The sequence below is a fragment of the Rhinopithecus roxellana genome, chromosome 4 (assembly GCF_007565055.1).
Source record: "Rhinopithecus roxellana isolate Shanxi Qingling chromosome 4, ASM756505v1, whole genome shotgun sequence".
Taxonomy (NCBI): Eukaryota; Metazoa; Chordata; class Mammalia; order Primates; family Cercopithecidae; genus Rhinopithecus; species Rhinopithecus roxellana.
This window is the reverse complement of record NC_044552.1, coordinates 29,334,557-29,350,245: the sequence shown is the minus strand read 5'-3', so window position 1 is coordinate 29,350,245 and position 15,689 is coordinate 29,334,557. Positions and strand designations below refer to the sequence as shown.

The following is a 15,689-nucleotide window of genomic DNA, read 5'->3' as shown; positions in this document are numbered from 1 at the left end:
AGCATTTTCTTAAACCATTAGCAATCCCTACTGTTTCCCAGCAAGGACTCACAGATAAAACAATGAATGAGGGCCGGGCACCCATCACTTTGGGAGGCCAAGGCGGGTGGATCGCAAGGTCAGGACATTGAGACCATCCTGGCCAACATGGTGAAACCCTGTCTCTACTAAAAAATACAGAAAATTAGCTGGGTGTGGTGGCATGCTCCTGTAGTCCTAGCTACTCAGGAGGCTGAGGCAGGGGAATCACTTGAACCCAGGAGGCAGAGGTTACAGTGAGCCGAGATCACACCACTGCACTCCAGCCTGGTGACAAAGCGACATTCTGTCTCAAAAAAAAAAAAAATAGGCCGGGCGCGGTGGCTCAAGCCTGTAATCCCAGCACTTTGGGAGGCCGAGATGGGCAGATCACGAGGTCAGGAGATCAAGACCATCCTGGCTAGCACGGTGAAACCCCGTCTCTACTAAAAAATACAAAAATCTAGCTGGGCAAGGTGGCGGACGCCTGTAGTCCCAGCTACTCGGGAGGCTGAGGCAGGAGAATGGCGTAAACCCGGGAGGCAGAGCTTGCAGTGAGCTGAGATCCTGCCACTGCACTCCAGCCCGGGCGACAGAGAGAGACTCCATCTCAAAAAAAAAAAAAAAAAAAACAACACAACGAATGAACAACTGGGAAATGCAAATGAATGGGAAATCAGAAAATGGGTGACCATATTTGGTTTGACAGTCTTCTTGTTTCAGGAAACTTCGTGGTTATGGTGTTATATTACTTACACTATTGTTCTGGTTTCCAAAGCTTAAGTTTCAATGACTTTTCAGGGTGCTTCATGGAGGACTCCAGGACTCCCCAGTGCCTATAACCTGAAGAGACTGGAGAAATGCTGGAGGTAACACTCTCCAAGGACCTCCCCAGGGATGATTTCTTTTTTTTTTTTTTTTTCTGGGATGGAGTTTCACTGTTGTTGCCCATGCTGGAGAGCAATGGTGCAATCTCGGCTCACTGCAACCTCTGCCTCCTGGGTTCAAGCAATTCTCCTGCCGCAGCTTCCCAAGTAGCTGGGATTACAGGCGTGTGCCACCACACCTGGCTAATTTTGTATTTTTAGTAGAGATGGGGTTTCTCCATGTTGGTCAGGCTGGTCTCGAACTCCCAACCTCAGGTGATCTGCCTGCCTCGACCTCCCAAAGTGCTGGGATTACAGGCGTGAGCCACCGTGCCCGGCTTTCTCAGTGATGATTTCATAGCTCCTCAGAGCCCATCTTTGAGGAATGCATGCAGAACACTGACTTACATTCTTTAACTTATATAATCTCCCTTTCTTTTTCCCAACAGCCTCATGAAATCAGTACTATTATTATATGCATTTGACAGATGAGGGGCCTGAAGCTCGAATAGGGTTAATGGCTTCCCTGAGGTCACACAGTTAGTAAGTGACAGAGCTGGGATTGCAAGCTAGCACTCTGATTCCAGAGCTCCCTTTCTGACCCAGTATGCCCCAGATCTCTGTCATTAATGCTGTCAGCAAGTATCATCAGTTCTTGCTTGGACACGTGGAAAGAATGATCTTCCTTACTCCCTTTGGCTAATGAGATGTGAGCAGAAGTGATGACATTTATCACTGCCATGTTCCCTGCCCTTCTGTAATAGCTGTAGAACACAATGAAGAAACCTCCCTCAGCCTGGGTCTCTGTGTGAGGATGTTGTGAAGCAGAGGCCTGCCCTTCCATCCCCACCGCTGATCTGCAATGGGCATGCAGTGTAAACAAGAATTAACTTTTGCCATGTTGAAGCCACTGAGGTGCGAGTGTTGTTACTGTGGCATAGCCTCGCCCATCCTAATTAACCCATTGCTATACTGTGTCCTGTTGATTATCTTTGGCTTCAAACCCCAAGCCTGCCTTCTTCCAACTCCCTGAAAGCAATGGCTCCACATTGATTTGAAAAGCAGCAAGAGCTAGCCTAGCCAACATGCTGAAACCCCATCTCTACTAAAAATACAAAAATTAACTGGGCGTGGTGGCGGGCGCCTGTAGTCCCAGCTACTCGGGAGGCTGAGGCAGGAGAATGGGGTGAACCCAGGAGGCGGAGGTTGCAGTGAGCCAAGATTGTGCCATTGCACTCCAGCCTGGGCAACACAGCAAGACTCCATCAAAAGAAAAAGAAAGAAGAAAGAAAGAGAGAGAGAGGGAGGGAGGGAGGAGAGGGGAGCCAGTCCCCCAAACATAGAAGTGGGGATGTGCTTTGGGAGATAAGCCTATGCTGTGCCACACTCTGAAGCAGAAGTTATGCTGAATGAAATCTCCATCCAGCCCTGGAAGGCCACCGACAGACAATCAAGCTTCAGGAAACTTCAAGTTTCTATCCCATACTCATTTATTGGCTCTCCTTAATTTTATTCCGTGTTTTTAAAGTATGAACGACTGGGCTGGCAGGAGGAGGGCCGGGATCTCAAGTCCTGGGGATACTGCAGGCTGACAATGACCTTGCATGCCTGGATCTGAACATCCTCCTCAGGGTGAATGACCAGGGCAAGCAGTCGGTCTGCCAGTCGCGACTCTTCCCCAAAGAGGGATTCATGCAGGGACTGTTCGTTGTAATGCCATTTCACTGCGCGGTAGTGGGGTGCGTTCCGGCCCTCACTCAGCCGCTCAGCAAACACCAGTACCTCATACAGGAGACTCCCTGGCTGTGTGGGCTGGAACAGGTTTAGGAAGTTGGAGTGAACCTGTGATGGGAATAGAGAAAAAATGGGAATAAACTCCTAGGCAAGTTATAAAATTCTTGTTCTTGTATACTCCTATTGCCTAAACTCCCAAACATGCCTAAATTTCAGACTCAAGTATGTAGTAATTTTTTAGTTTTTCTTTTATTACTATCCTCTAACTTAATTGCCTTGTGATAAAAAAAAATGAGTGATATGGTAATATTCATTCTGGAAAATTTGTCGAGACAAACTTTAAGGCTTAGTGTGTAACTTCTTAAATATTGTGTGTGCGCTTGAGAGGACTGTGCATTTAATCCTTGTAGACTGTTCTGGGTATGTCTGATGGCTCAAGTTTATTTGTGTTATTCACTAAGAGTATATCCTCACTAGTTTTGGTTTTTTAATCTATCAGTTGCTGCCAGAGCGGTAACAATATTCCAAATCTCCCACTGTAGAGGTATATTTGTCAATTTCTCCTTTCAATTTTTGTCATATATATTTTGAGACTATGTTATTAGGTGCATACAAGTTTAGAGTTGCCCTACTGTTCTGGTGAACTGAACCACTGATTATCACAGAGTAACTTTTTCTATCCCTAATAAGGCTCTTTACCATAGTAATTTCCCCCCAATATTAAAATACCTACATTAACTTTTGTTTTGTCTCCTGTGTCCCTAACTCTCAGAGTTCAGGAAACTCCTCAAAGGGGAATCCCGGCCAGGCACGGTGGTCCACACCTGTAATCCCAGCACTTTGGGAGGCCGAGGTGGGTGGATCATGAGGTCAGGAGATCAAGACCATCTTGGCTAACACGGTGAAACCCCTTCTCTACTAAAAATACAAAAAATTAGCCAGGCATGGTGGCGGGCGCCTGTAGTCCCAGCTACTTGGGAGGCTGAGGCAGGAGAATGGCACTGAACCAGGGAGGCAGAGCTTGCAGTGAGCTGAGATCGTGCCACTGCACTCCAGCCTGGGCAACAGAGTGAGACTCGGTCTCAAAAAAAAAAAGGGGGGGAATCCCCCTCCCAACAAAATGGTGTCTCCTACTGCAGGGAACAGAAGAAGGATGATTTTCAATGCATTTAGTGCAGAGGCAGGAAGATAACTAAAACAACTCATCAGGGTAAATCTGTCTGGAGATGCTATGATTCTTCCCTCCTCCTATATCTGAGTTGGCATTCATCAGCCCCTCTTCAATTTCTTTCTCACCTTGCAGTTGAGAATGTCGTAGAGAAGGTCATTCTTCTGTGCCAGGTAGCTCAGCAGTCGTACGGCTTGCACCTGAATAAAGGAAAGAGTAAAGCATGAGAAGGCAGGTGAGTCTGAGCCTGAGCAAGGAAGACATGAACCTCTGCTCCTCCCTCTAAGTGCTGTGCTAGGGCTGGTCGGCAAGGCAGGGCCTTGGCCATGGTCCTCAGGCACCTGTGCCAGGATGTAGTCTGACTGCAGGATCTCCATCAAGGCAGGCATCACCCGTCGCAGCTGTGGATGCACATAGTCGGGCAGCGGAAGGTTGTTGAGGAGTCTGAGGCCCGCAATGTGCAGTTCTGTGTCCCAGATGGTGGAGATCAGTTCGAGTACTTTGATGGAGTGTTCCTGGAGTGGGGGAGAACAAAAGGGCTTACTTTTACAGGTGATCACCACTATCCCAGTATCTGACTTTACTCTTCACTCTCCCCATGGATGTCCCCTGGGCCAAACCCAACAGACAATTCTCCCTAACTCTCAACATCATTTGACCCAATGACCCACTCCCACGCCTTAAAATTCTTTATTTGGCTTTTTTTTTCTTTTTTTTTTTCAGACTTCTTTCCTAGCGCTTCTGCCCAACCTCCTCTTTTCTACCTTCCTCACTCCCGTACCAGTATCATCCAGACTCACAGTGTTAAATACAGTCCACGTGCTGGTGATTCTCCCCTTTATGTCTCTAGCTCCAGCTATGTTGCCCCTCCCCTGAACTCCAGACTCATATATGCAGCTGCCAATTCCACTTTTCTCCCTGAATGTCTAACAGAGCTCTCAGAGTTAACAGGCTCCCCCATCCCCAGACCTGCTCCTTCTATAGCTTTCCCTGTCTCAGCTATGAGTTACACTTTCCTTCCAGTGGCTCAGGCCAAAAACTGTTGGCATCAACTCCTTTCTTTCTCTCACACTCCTTTTCCAATCCTTCAGAAAGTCTGGTAGGCACTACCTTCAAAATCTATCAAAATTCAAGCCACTTCTTCTCACCCCAACTTCTACCGCCCTCTTTCAAGCCACTGGCATCTCACTGGGATTTCTGCAATAGCCTCCTGTCTCCCTGCTTCCATTCTGCATCTACTTTCAGAGCAGCTGACATGTTAGACATGTCACTCCTCTGCTCAAGAGCCCCCATTTCATTCAGTGTAAAAGCTGAAGTCCTTACAGTGGCATACGGTCCGATGTGATCTGCCCTGCTCTCCCTACTATTTCCTGGACTCCATCATCTCTTCTCTCCCTCATGACCAAGGTTCCCATCACAATGGCCTCTTACACATTCTGTGAACATGCCAGGTACACACCTGTCTTAGGGTGTTTGCGTAGGCTGTGCTCTCTGCTTAGCACACGCTATCCCCAGAGACTCACAACTCACTCTCACACCTTCTTTAAGATTTCATTAAAATGTTACCTTCTCAGTAAGGCCTTCTCTAACCACCCCCATCCCAGCCTTCCTTACCACCCCCCACTGTTATTTTATTTTTCTCTATAGCATTGTCATGTGTAACACACATTTTTGTTTTTTAAATTTTGTTTATTATTATTTATTTATTTTGAGACAGTCTCACTCTGTTGCCCAGGCTGGAGTGCAGTGGTGCCATCTCGGGTCACTGCAACCTCCGCCTCCCGGGTACAAGCGATTCTCCTGCTTCAGCCTCCTGAGTTGCTGGGATTACAGGTGTACACCACCGTGCTCAACTAACTTTTGTATTTTTAGTAGAAATGGGGGTTCACCATGTTGGCCAGGCTAGTCTTGGACTCCTGACCTCAGGTAATACGCCCACCTCGGTCTCCCAAAGTGCTGGGATTACAGGCATGAGCCACTGTGCCCGGCCTTTATTTTGAAATGATTATAAATGTACAGGAAGTTGCAAAAATAGTACAGCGAGGTCCCATGTGCTCTTCCCCCAGTTCCCCTCTATGGTCATATCTTGCATTATAGTACAATTTCAAAACTAAGAAATTGGTGTTGGTGCAATATGTGTGCATAGTTCTATGTCATTTCAGCACATGCACATATTTGTGTAACCACAACTGCAGCCAACAGATTATCCCACCAGAACTGTCCCATTGCCACAAAGATCTATCTCAAGAGACCCCTTTAGAGTCACTCCCACCTGCTCCCCCAGCCCAAAGCCCAGGCAACCACTTGTGTTTTCTATCTCTATATATGACCTTTTAAGTTTGAGGATGTTATATAAATGAAATCACACTTTATGTGATCATTTGAGATCGGCTTTTTTCACTCAGCATAATGGCCTTGAGAGCCATCCAAGTTGTTGTGCATATCAATATTACGTTTTTATTTTTATTACTAAGTAGCATTCCATGGTAATGGCTATACCAGTTTGTTTAACTATTCACCTATTGACAGACATTTTTGCTTGTTTCCAGTTTGGGTCTATTCCACATAAAACTGCTATCAACAATCGTGTACTGGTTTTTGTGCAGATGTAAGTTTTCATTTCTCTAGGATAAATGCCCAAGAGTTCAACTGCTGGTTGGTAAATGTATGTTTAGTTCTGAAAGAAACTGCCAAACTATTTTCCAGAATGGCTGCTGTACCATTTTATATTCCCACCAGCAATATAGGAAAGATCCAGTTTTTCTGTATCTTTGCCAGCATTTGGTATTGTCACTAATTTTGATTTTAGATCTTCTAATAGGTGCACAGTAATATCTCAGCATGGTCTTCATTGCATTTCCCTAATGGCTGGTGATATTACACATGGTTTCATGTGCTTATTTGCCATCCATATATTCTCTTCAGTGAAATATCTGTTCATGTCGTTTGCCCATTTCCTAATTGGACTGCTTGTTTTAACATTCAGGGTTGTTTTTGTTTTCAGATGTAGTCTCATTCTGTCACCAAGGCTCGAGTGCAGTGGCATGATCTCAGTTCATTGCAACCTCCACCTCCCAGGTTCAAGTGATTCTTCTGTCTCAGTCCCCTGAGTAGCTGGGATTACAGGTGCCCACCATCACGCCTGGCTAGTTTTTGTATTTTTAGTAGAGACGGGGTTTCACCATGCTGGCCAGGCTGGTCTCAAACCCCTGACCTCATGATACACTATGCCCAGCCTAATATTCAGTTTTGAAAGCACTTGATATAATTTACCTGAGTCCTTTATCAGATATGTGATTTTCAAATATACTCCCCCAGCCAGTCACGGTGGCTCACACCTCTAATCCCAGCACTTTGGGAGGTCCAGGCGGGTGGATCATGAGGTCAAGAGACCGAGACCATCCTGGCCAACATGGTGAAACCCCGTCTCTACTAAAAATACAAAAATTAGCCAGGCATGGTGGTGCATGGCTGTAGTCCCAGCTACTCAAGAGGCTGAGGCAGGAGAATGGCAGGAACCCGGGAGGCGGAGGTTGCAGTGAGCCGAAATCACGCCACTGCACTCCAGCCTGGGTGACAGAGAAAGACTCCATCTTAAACAAACAAACAAACAAACAACAAAAAAACAAATATACTCTCCCAGTCTGCAGCTTTTTTCATCCTCTTAACAGTATCTTTCATGGAGCAAATGTTTTTAATTTTAATAAAGTCCAATGTATTGATTTTCCTTTTATGGATCATGCTTTTGGTGTCACGAACTCTTCACCAAGCCCAATATCCCAAAAGATTTTCTTTTCCTTTTTTTGTTTTTTTGAGATGGAGTCTTACTCCCATCACACACGCTGGAGTGCAGTGTCGTGATCTCAGTTCACTGCAACCTCTACCTCCTGGGTTCAAGTGATTCTCCTTCCTCAGCCTCCTGGGTAGCTGGGATTACAGGCCTCCTGGATTCAAGATTTTCTTCTTGAAAACTACATCACCCCTACCCAGCCTCCTTTATCCACCCCCCAACTTTTATTTTACTCCATGTCACTTACCACATGAAACACACTATATATTTTACTTATTTGTGTATCGCTTGCCTTGCCATGTTGGAATATAAATTCCACAAGCACAGGGATCTTCCCTGTTTTGTTTACTGCTTTCTCTCCTGTACTTAGAGAGCGTGTTGGCACAAAGTGTTCAATGTTACATTTATTGAGTGAATAAAGGGATCTTGGGTTCTAGGATGCAAGATGCGTGCAGGACGCGGTGGCTCACGCCTTTAATCCCAGCACTTTTCGAGGCTGAGGCGGGCAGATCACCTGAGCTTGGGAGTTCGGGATCAGCCTGACCAACGTGGAGAAACCCTATCTCTACTACAAATACAAAAAATTAGCCGGGTGTGGTGGCACATGCCTGTAATCCCAGCTACTTGGGAGGCTGAGGCAGGAGAATCGCTTGAATCCAGGAGGCGGAGGTTGCGGTGAGCCGAGATCGCGCCATTGCACTCCAGCCTGGGCTACAAGAGCGAAACTCCGTCTTAAAAAAAAGTAAGATGCTTGGACCTAGAGGTATTACCAAAGACAGGTAACCTCATGAGCTACACCTTTATGAGCCAAGTAAGAAGTAAGCAAGAGTCCTGGAGTGGAAGTGAGCACTCCCATCAGCATCCTGCTCTTCCCTTCCCCTACCCCTCAAAAACCGTGGAGACTTGCAGGACAGGAGGGAGTCAGCAAGTCTGGGACAGGGTTTTAGAATGAGGGAACAGCAGCAGGGGAGCATGTGAGAGCACAAAGCATGCATTGTACATTGCTGGGGTTAGGGCAAGGAGGTGCAGCCCGTCGCCAATCATGCACTTTATGCTGAGAGCCTTGAGGCAGACCCAAAGGGCGTGATGATCCAAGAGCCCCCTAGAGAGAGTAGGGCTGATTTAGGAAATGGGGTGAGCTCCATTTTGGATATGTTGGGTTAGAGAACTTGGAGGGCATCTAAGTGGATATGCCTAGTAGCAGCTGGCCATGGGGAAGGCAGGGGAGCCCACAGACTGCAGAGATCCAGAAGGGCACAGCTAGATGGAAATTTAGACCAAGGAGTAACTACTTTCACCTGAAGAGAAACCAGGGGTCAGGCCCTCAGGAAAAAGACACTGGGGCAAAGGAAGAATGGGGCTCAGGCTGCCTGCATCAGAATTTCCTGGGGGATTTGTGAAAAAGTTCTCCTGTTGAACTGAACTCTCTGGGCATCAGTCCCAAAATCTTTGAGTTTTTTTTTTGTTTTGTTTTGTTTTTTTTAAGATGGAGTCTCGTTCTGTGGCCCAGGCTAGAGTGCAATGGCGCTATCTTGGCTCACTGCAAGCCTCCGCCTCCCGGGTTCAAGTGATTCTCCTGCCTCAGTCTCCCTGGGTAGCTGGGATTACAGGCGCCCGCCATCACGCCTGGCTAATTTTTGTATTTTTAGTAGAGATAGAGTTTCACCACGTTGGCCAGGCTGGTCTCGAACTGCTGACCTCAGGTGATCTGCCCACCTCAGCCTCCCAAAGTGTGGGGATTACAGGCTTGAACCACCATGCCCAGCCAAAATCTTTGCTTTTAACAAGCTCTCCAGGTGATTATAATATGCTTGAGAATCACAACCTGACCAGGCATGGTGGCTCACACCTGCAATCCCAGCACTTTGCGAGGCTGAGGCGGGTGGATCACTTGAGCTCAGGAGTTTGAGACCAGTCTGAACAACATGGCAAAACCCCACCTCTACAAAAAGTACAAAAATTAGCCAGGTGTATTGATGCATGCCTGTAATCCCAGCTACTAGGGAGGTTGAGGTGGGAGGATCACTTGAGTCCTGGAGGTGGAGGCTGCAGTAAGCCAAGATCGTACCACTGCACTTGAGAAGGCTGAGGGATGAGGCAGCAAGCAGAGATCTCTCTAGGTATATTTTTCTGTTTGTTTCTCAATCTGTTTTTATTCTTTTGTGTGTTTGCTTTTATTGATATATCATAGTTGTGCATATTTTGAGGATACATGTAAAGAGAATTTTTTCCCCAAAAAAGTTTGATACCAAAAAGTAAAATGTGGATCACACACGGTGGCTCATGTCTATAATCCCAGCAGTTTGGGAGGCCGAGACAGGCAGATCACTTGAGGCCAGGAGTTTGAGACCAGCCCAGTCAACATGGTGAAACCCTGTCTTTACTAAAATACAAAAAATTTAGCCAGGCGTGGTAGTGTATGCCAGCTACTCTGGAAGCTGAGGCACAAGAATTGCTTGAACCTGGGAGGCAGAGGTTGTAGTGAGCCGAGATCATGCCACTGCACTCCAGCCTGGGCAACAGAGCCAGACTCTGTCTAAAAAAAAAAAGTGAAATTATCAAATGTTAGTGAGGTTATGACACAAGAGAATACTCGTGCAGGGCTGGTGGGGTGAAAATGGATACCACCCTCCTGGAAAAGTTGGGCATACCCTTTGACCAAACCATTCCACCCCTGCGGACACACCCTATAATCCTCTCTCAGGCACACAAGGGAAATGAACACAAGAATGTTCACAGCACAATGTGAGTGTGACGAGCACCTGGAAACAATGCAAATGTCTACCAACGGGCAAGTGGCAGAGTATCACGGAAGAGACCACCACAGCGTGGTGAAAGAGACCCAGGCGGGAGGATCGCTTGAGCCCAGGAGTTCAGGGCCAGCCTGAGAAACATAGTGAGACCCCGTCTCTACAAAAAACACAAAAATTAGCCAGGCATGGTGGTGCACACCTGTAATCGTAGCTACTAGTGGGGCTGAGGTGGAGGATTGCTTGAGCCCGGGAAGTCAAGGCTGCAGTGAGCCAACATCGCGCCACTGCACTCCAGCCTGGGCGACAGAATGAGACCTGCCTCAAAAAAAAAAAAAAAAAAAAAAAAAAAAAAAACAAGAAGAAGAAGGAAGCAGAGCTGCCCAACCACAGAATAGAAACCATCTACTTCCATGTACATGAAGCTTAAAAACATACCAGACTACATTTTACCTCTTTATTATCTGCTGTGCCCTGCTAGAATGTGCAAGGATACATACATATATGGTAAAACTACAAAGAAAATTCGAAACTGCTAAACAAAATGCAGGGCAATGACTGCCTCTGGTGGGGGAGGCAGCTGAGATGTGGGAGGGGGCTGTGCTCTATTGCTTGGCCTGGGCATGTCCTATTTTGTTGTTATTCCTTCGACCTTACACATATACACATTATTTGCAAGTTTTACATATTTTATTTGTTTTTAATTTGGGAGAGATAGACTATTTGCCAGGAAGAGATGTGGAGGTCAAGGAAGAGGCTTTTTTGGTTTTGCTTTGTAAGATGGGAGGGGTTGGAGCCTACTGCGTGCTGACGGGGAGCATAAGCAATCAGAGAGGCCCTTAAGGAAGGGGTGGGAGGCAGGATTGAGACTATCACTGGCCACAGACCAGGAGAAAGCCATTTTTTTCATGGCAGCAGCAGGAAAGCAGGGAGGATGGGTGTGGATACTATAAGTTTGGGGGTATAATAGCAGGGAAAGGGGGAAGTGACATGTGGTATTTTACATTTTCTCTATGGAGAAATGGAGAAGGTATCCATGGCCCTGACACCAACCTCCGATTAACACAGCCACAGGGGATGGAGTATAAAAAATACATCTGATCTTTGTCCCTAGTTCCAGGAACAGAGCTCCTGAAACCTTTGGAATTTCCTGAGTGACAGCAGTGTCCTTTGTTACTGCAAACCAACCCTTTTTGGTCACAACAGAGCTTATGCTAATGAAGTGACTCCAGGCAGGGCCCTTGGATAGCTTCTGGTTACCAGAAAGACCAAGGCATGATTAGAAGGTTGGGATTTTCAGCGTCGTTCCCAACTTCTGGGGAGGGGTGAGCAGCTGGACATGATTTAATTCATCAAGACTACATAATAAAAACCTCTAATCAATGGAGTTCAAAGAGCTTCCTGGTTTTTGAACACGTGGAGGTACTGGGAACAGCAGGGCGCTCCTGAAGTGGGCCTGTGGCAGTCCTCCATAACAACTGTTTCAGTGCTGACTGCATGGTTAAGTTAAATGTTAAAAGCCAGTGCCCTTACACAAAGGCTGGGATGTAACAAAAGCCCACCAAGAGTTTTGCTTAGGCCTTTCCTGGGCCTTAAAGCATGACAAAATAAAGAAGGAATTCTTCATGGGACCCATTCAGGATTAAACAAGTTTTACTGGGGTTCTGAGGAAGCTCCCCAGGTCTCCACAAACAAGTTTATTGGGGGTCTGAAGGAATTCCTCAAAACTCCTTGATTTAGCAGGAAACAAAATAAGGGTAATCACCTCAGCACCTGGACCCATTTAGATTCAGTAAATTTACTGAGGCTTCAGAGGAAGGTCTTCAGGACTCAGACCTTAGTTATAGATTAAAATAAGTTAATCACTTATGTCTTTAGGTGAATGCACACTTACACATAGACATATAGCTTAGAAGGTATATAAGCTCTGAAAAACTGTAATTTTGAGTTGGTCCGGCGATAATTTCCAGGCCTTCTCCCTGTAACCGGTTACAGAAATAAAAACTCTTCCTCCCCAGTTCATCTGCATCTCGTTATTGGGCCACGAGCAATAGCAGTCCGACCTTCAGTTTGGTCTGGTAATAGGCCTGGAAGCTCCGTGCCCTGATACCCTGCCCTATGTGTCTCCTCCATTTGGCTGTTCCTGAGTTGTGTCCTTTACTGAAAAACAGTAACAGTAAGTAAAGTATTTTCCTGAGTTCTGGGAGTCATTTTAGCAAATTACTAAATCTAAAAAGGGAGTTGTGGGAACCCCCGAATTCATAGCGGGCCAGTCAGAAGTCAGACCTATGACTGGTACCTGAAGTAGGGGGAAGTCTTGGAGGACTCAGCACTTAACCTGTGAGGTCTGCCCTAACTATGGATAGTGTCTGAACTGAATTGAATTGTTGAACACCCAGCCAGTGTTGGAAATTGGTTGGTGTCAGAAAAACGTGGCAGTGGCAGTAGCAGGGAGCTTGTGGGGTAGCGGGGGTCCTTCTGTTTGGGGTTGAGAGATACCACCAGTGCCTCAATTCAGTTTCATCCTGAAATTCAAAGGCCTTCATGACCCTGCTGGGAATCTGACCACCGTTTTCCCACTTATTTCTAGGTTACAAATTCACACCCAAACAAACTTCTGGAACATGCCCATTTATCCTATGGCAATTAAAGGACTTAAGGACTATAGGCATCCTGCATGCCCCATCACTCATCCCTAGGCTCACCTGGATTTTGAGCCTGAATTTTCTGATGCCAGAGAAAGCTTTAAGTGTATTCAGAGCTTGGGTTTTGACACTGTTGTCCTTGTCATCTAGCATGTAGCCCAGCAACACGATATCATCCGTAGTACAAGCAGAGGCCTGGAGTATGTGGGGAGAGATGGAAGAGGCAGGAGAAGCGGGTGTTCTGGGCCCACTGACCCCCACATCACCAAGATCCCTCAGCATACCCCTCCCACTATCAGCCAGAGAGAAGTCCCAGGATACAGTCTGGTCATTCCAGGGGCAGGGATCAGCTGTAACCCCCAGGGGGCGGGCCGGCTAGGGGGGACCTCCTGCTTCCCTTCCCTCACCTCAGCCTCCAGCAAGTACACACAGCGAGTGATACTGTGCAGGATCATGCTCTTGGCGTACTCATCCTGTTTGCACTCCAAAGAGTTGAGGAGCCTCCGGAGCTCACCTGAGTCCCGACCGTGCCGCTCTCGTTCGACTGCCAGGCCTAGACAGCCACCCCAGCCCAGTTCAGGCTGTGGACTCAGAAGTGATGAAAGAATGGGGTTGGGAAGTGGGGGGCAGGGACCTGGGGACAAGGCTGTCTTGCCTTTTCTTTTTTTTTTTTTTGGAGACGGAGTCTCACTCCATCACCCAGGCTGGAGTACAGTGGCGCAATGTCGACTCACTGCAAGCTCTGCCTCCTGGGTTCATGCCATTCTCCTGCCTCAGCCTCCTGAGTAGCTGGGACTTCAAGTGCCTGCCACCACGCCCAGCTAATTTTTTTGTATTTTTTAGTAGAGACGGGGTTTCACCATGTTAGCCAGGATGGTCTCGAGCTCCTGGTCTCAAGCTCCTGACCTCATGATTTGCCCACCTCGGCCTCCCAAAGTGCTGGGACTACAGGCGTGAGCCACCGCGCCCGGCCTTGCCTTGCCTTGCCTTGCCCTGCCTTTTTGGAGAAGCCTTCTCGCCATATGCAGGACCACCACGTACAGTTGAATGAATGTTTACTGCACAAGGGCACCCTATCTAATGTGGTATTGTCCATAACGTACCATCATAGATTTGTCCATTTACTCTAACAACTGTCTGGCATATGGCGGTAACAAGTAGTGTTTTATCATAACCAGTATATGGCAATGATACTCCAGCAGATGGCAATAAAGTCTTGCAGAAGGGGCTCATTTTCCTACTCCGCACAAAACAACATGCGGACTAGTGGAAGCTCTGGGCATATAGTAAGTCCTCCAATTTTCCCTTTCCTTAAAGCCTCAAGTTCCTGGGGCAGAAAATGCGGGGAGCTGCTGACACCAAGTTTCTGAGAAGTGGAATCCTGCGAGCCAGAGGAAATGTAGCATTTGGAGGCCTGCCAGATGATTCTGAGGATCCACTTGAGTGAGATCCAGGGACCCTGAGCTAGCATCTCTAGCAGGTCCTTGCCTAGGGCGCTGCAGGGTGGGCTTGAGGAAGGTGGAGAAGAGAAAGACAAAGGAAAGAGGAACTTGGAGGCGTCACCTTTGGGCCCTCCCACAGCAGAGGCCTCGGGAGCAGGTGCCTCCTGGGGCAGAGCCCTCTCCCCAGGGCCCGGGAACTCACGGGCGATGCAGATGGGTGAGTTGGTACAGAGGGGCGGTTTGCATTTTATGCCGGCCTTGATGGCCTTGTAGAGCAGGTAGATCGCCCCAGCGCCTGTGGCCAGGCTCACTACACTTTTGCGGATGTCCAGTTGCCCCAGGTATTGGGGGATGCTCTTGCCCATGACTTCAGTGTTGCCCTGGGCCCGGGTGAGAGCTAGGCCCAAGGCACCTATGGGGGGCCTTCCGGAACCAGAACTTTGGCTGGGTCAGGAACCAGGGTACCAGAATTGGAACCCAGGCAACAAAGGAAACTGGGGAGATGATGGGATGGAGGGTAGTGGTCAGGAAATGGGGCAGCCAGGGGTGCTTGAGAACAGATGGGGCCACAGTGGCCCACACCTATAATCCCAGCACTTTGGGAGGCCGAGGTGGGCGGATCACTTGAGGTCAGGAGTTCGAGACCAGCCTGGCCAATATGGTGAAACCTTGTCTCTACTAAAAATACAAAAAAATTAGCCAGGCGTCGTGGCATACACATGTAATCCCAGCTACTCAGGGGACTGAGGCAGGAGAATCACTTGAGCCTGGGAGGTTAAGATTGCAGTGAGCCGACACGCCACTGTACTCCAGCCTAAGCAACAGAGCAAGACTCCATTTCAAAAAAAAAAGAAAAGATTCTGCTTTAGAGACCACAAGAGATGAAACATAAGACGGAAGGGGAATAAAAGCGGGGAGGGCAGAAGGGTCCTTCACTTCCCCTCTTCTTTAAGGTGGTGCCCCAGTAGGTAGTGCCAGAGGCTGCCCTTCTGCCATTAGAGGGCAGCAGGGGTCCATTTCTGGGCTGAGACCTTAGGGCATTTCTGGGAGGGGTGTTTGGGGTATGCCTATTGACAACCCTGTTCCTTTTCTTTCTGGGCCTTCCCATCTGTGATCACTCCACCCTAGATCTACCCCTGGGCCTTAGGGTGTTTCTTCAGGTAGGGTTCCCTCCCTGCATCAGAGGATGAAAAGGAGGGGAGCATCTTAGAAAGCAGGCACAGACTCTGAGGCAAATCCACCCTTTTCCAGCATCTGCGCGTTGTCCTAAAGTTTA

The 15,689-nt window shown here is 47.7% G+C and overlaps 1 protein-coding gene across 3 annotated transcripts; it reads right to left on the bottom strand.

Moving 5' to 3' along the window:
* Positions 1–2,350: 2,350 nt before the first annotated feature.
* On the bottom strand, positions 2,351–14,847 carry ARMC12 (armadillo repeat containing 12). Of its 3 annotated transcripts, none has more exons than XM_010389660.2 (6): positions 14,535–14,799; positions 13,379–13,524; positions 13,032–13,166; positions 4,128–4,301; positions 3,915–3,986; positions 2,351–2,726 (listed from the first exon to the last, which is right to left on the bottom strand). In XM_010389660.2, exons 1-6 carry the CDS (start codon positions 14,776–14,778, stop codon positions 2,394–2,396), a joined length of 1,104 nt encoding a protein of 367 aa, XP_010387962.1. In that variant the 5' UTR covers positions 14,779–14,799; the 3' UTR covers positions 2,351–2,393. The 3 variants fall into 3 exon arrangements, with proteins under 3 accessions (XP_010387962.1, XP_010387964.1, XP_010387965.1); XM_010389662.2 differs by having other exon boundaries at positions 14,616–14,778; XM_010389663.1 differs by having other exon boundaries at positions 2,364–2,696; positions 14,616–14,847.
* Between the last annotated feature and the right edge of the window lie 842 nt (positions 14,848–15,689).

Bases quoted from the DNA above. Each gene is read 5' to 3' on its own strand.
- ARMC12 (XM_010389660.2), bottom strand. From the start codon at position 14,778: ATGGGCAAGAGCATCCCCCAATACCTGGGGCAACTGGACATCCGCAAA. The intron at 13,167-13,378 runs GTGAGGGAAGGG...CACATACTCCAG, and splicing joins TGTACTTGCTGGAGGCTGAG to GCCTCTGCTTGTACTACGGA. The intron at 3,987-4,127 runs GTGCCTGAGGAC...TCCTTTATTCAG, and splicing joins CAGACTACATCCTGGCACAG to GTGCAAGCCGTACGACTGCT.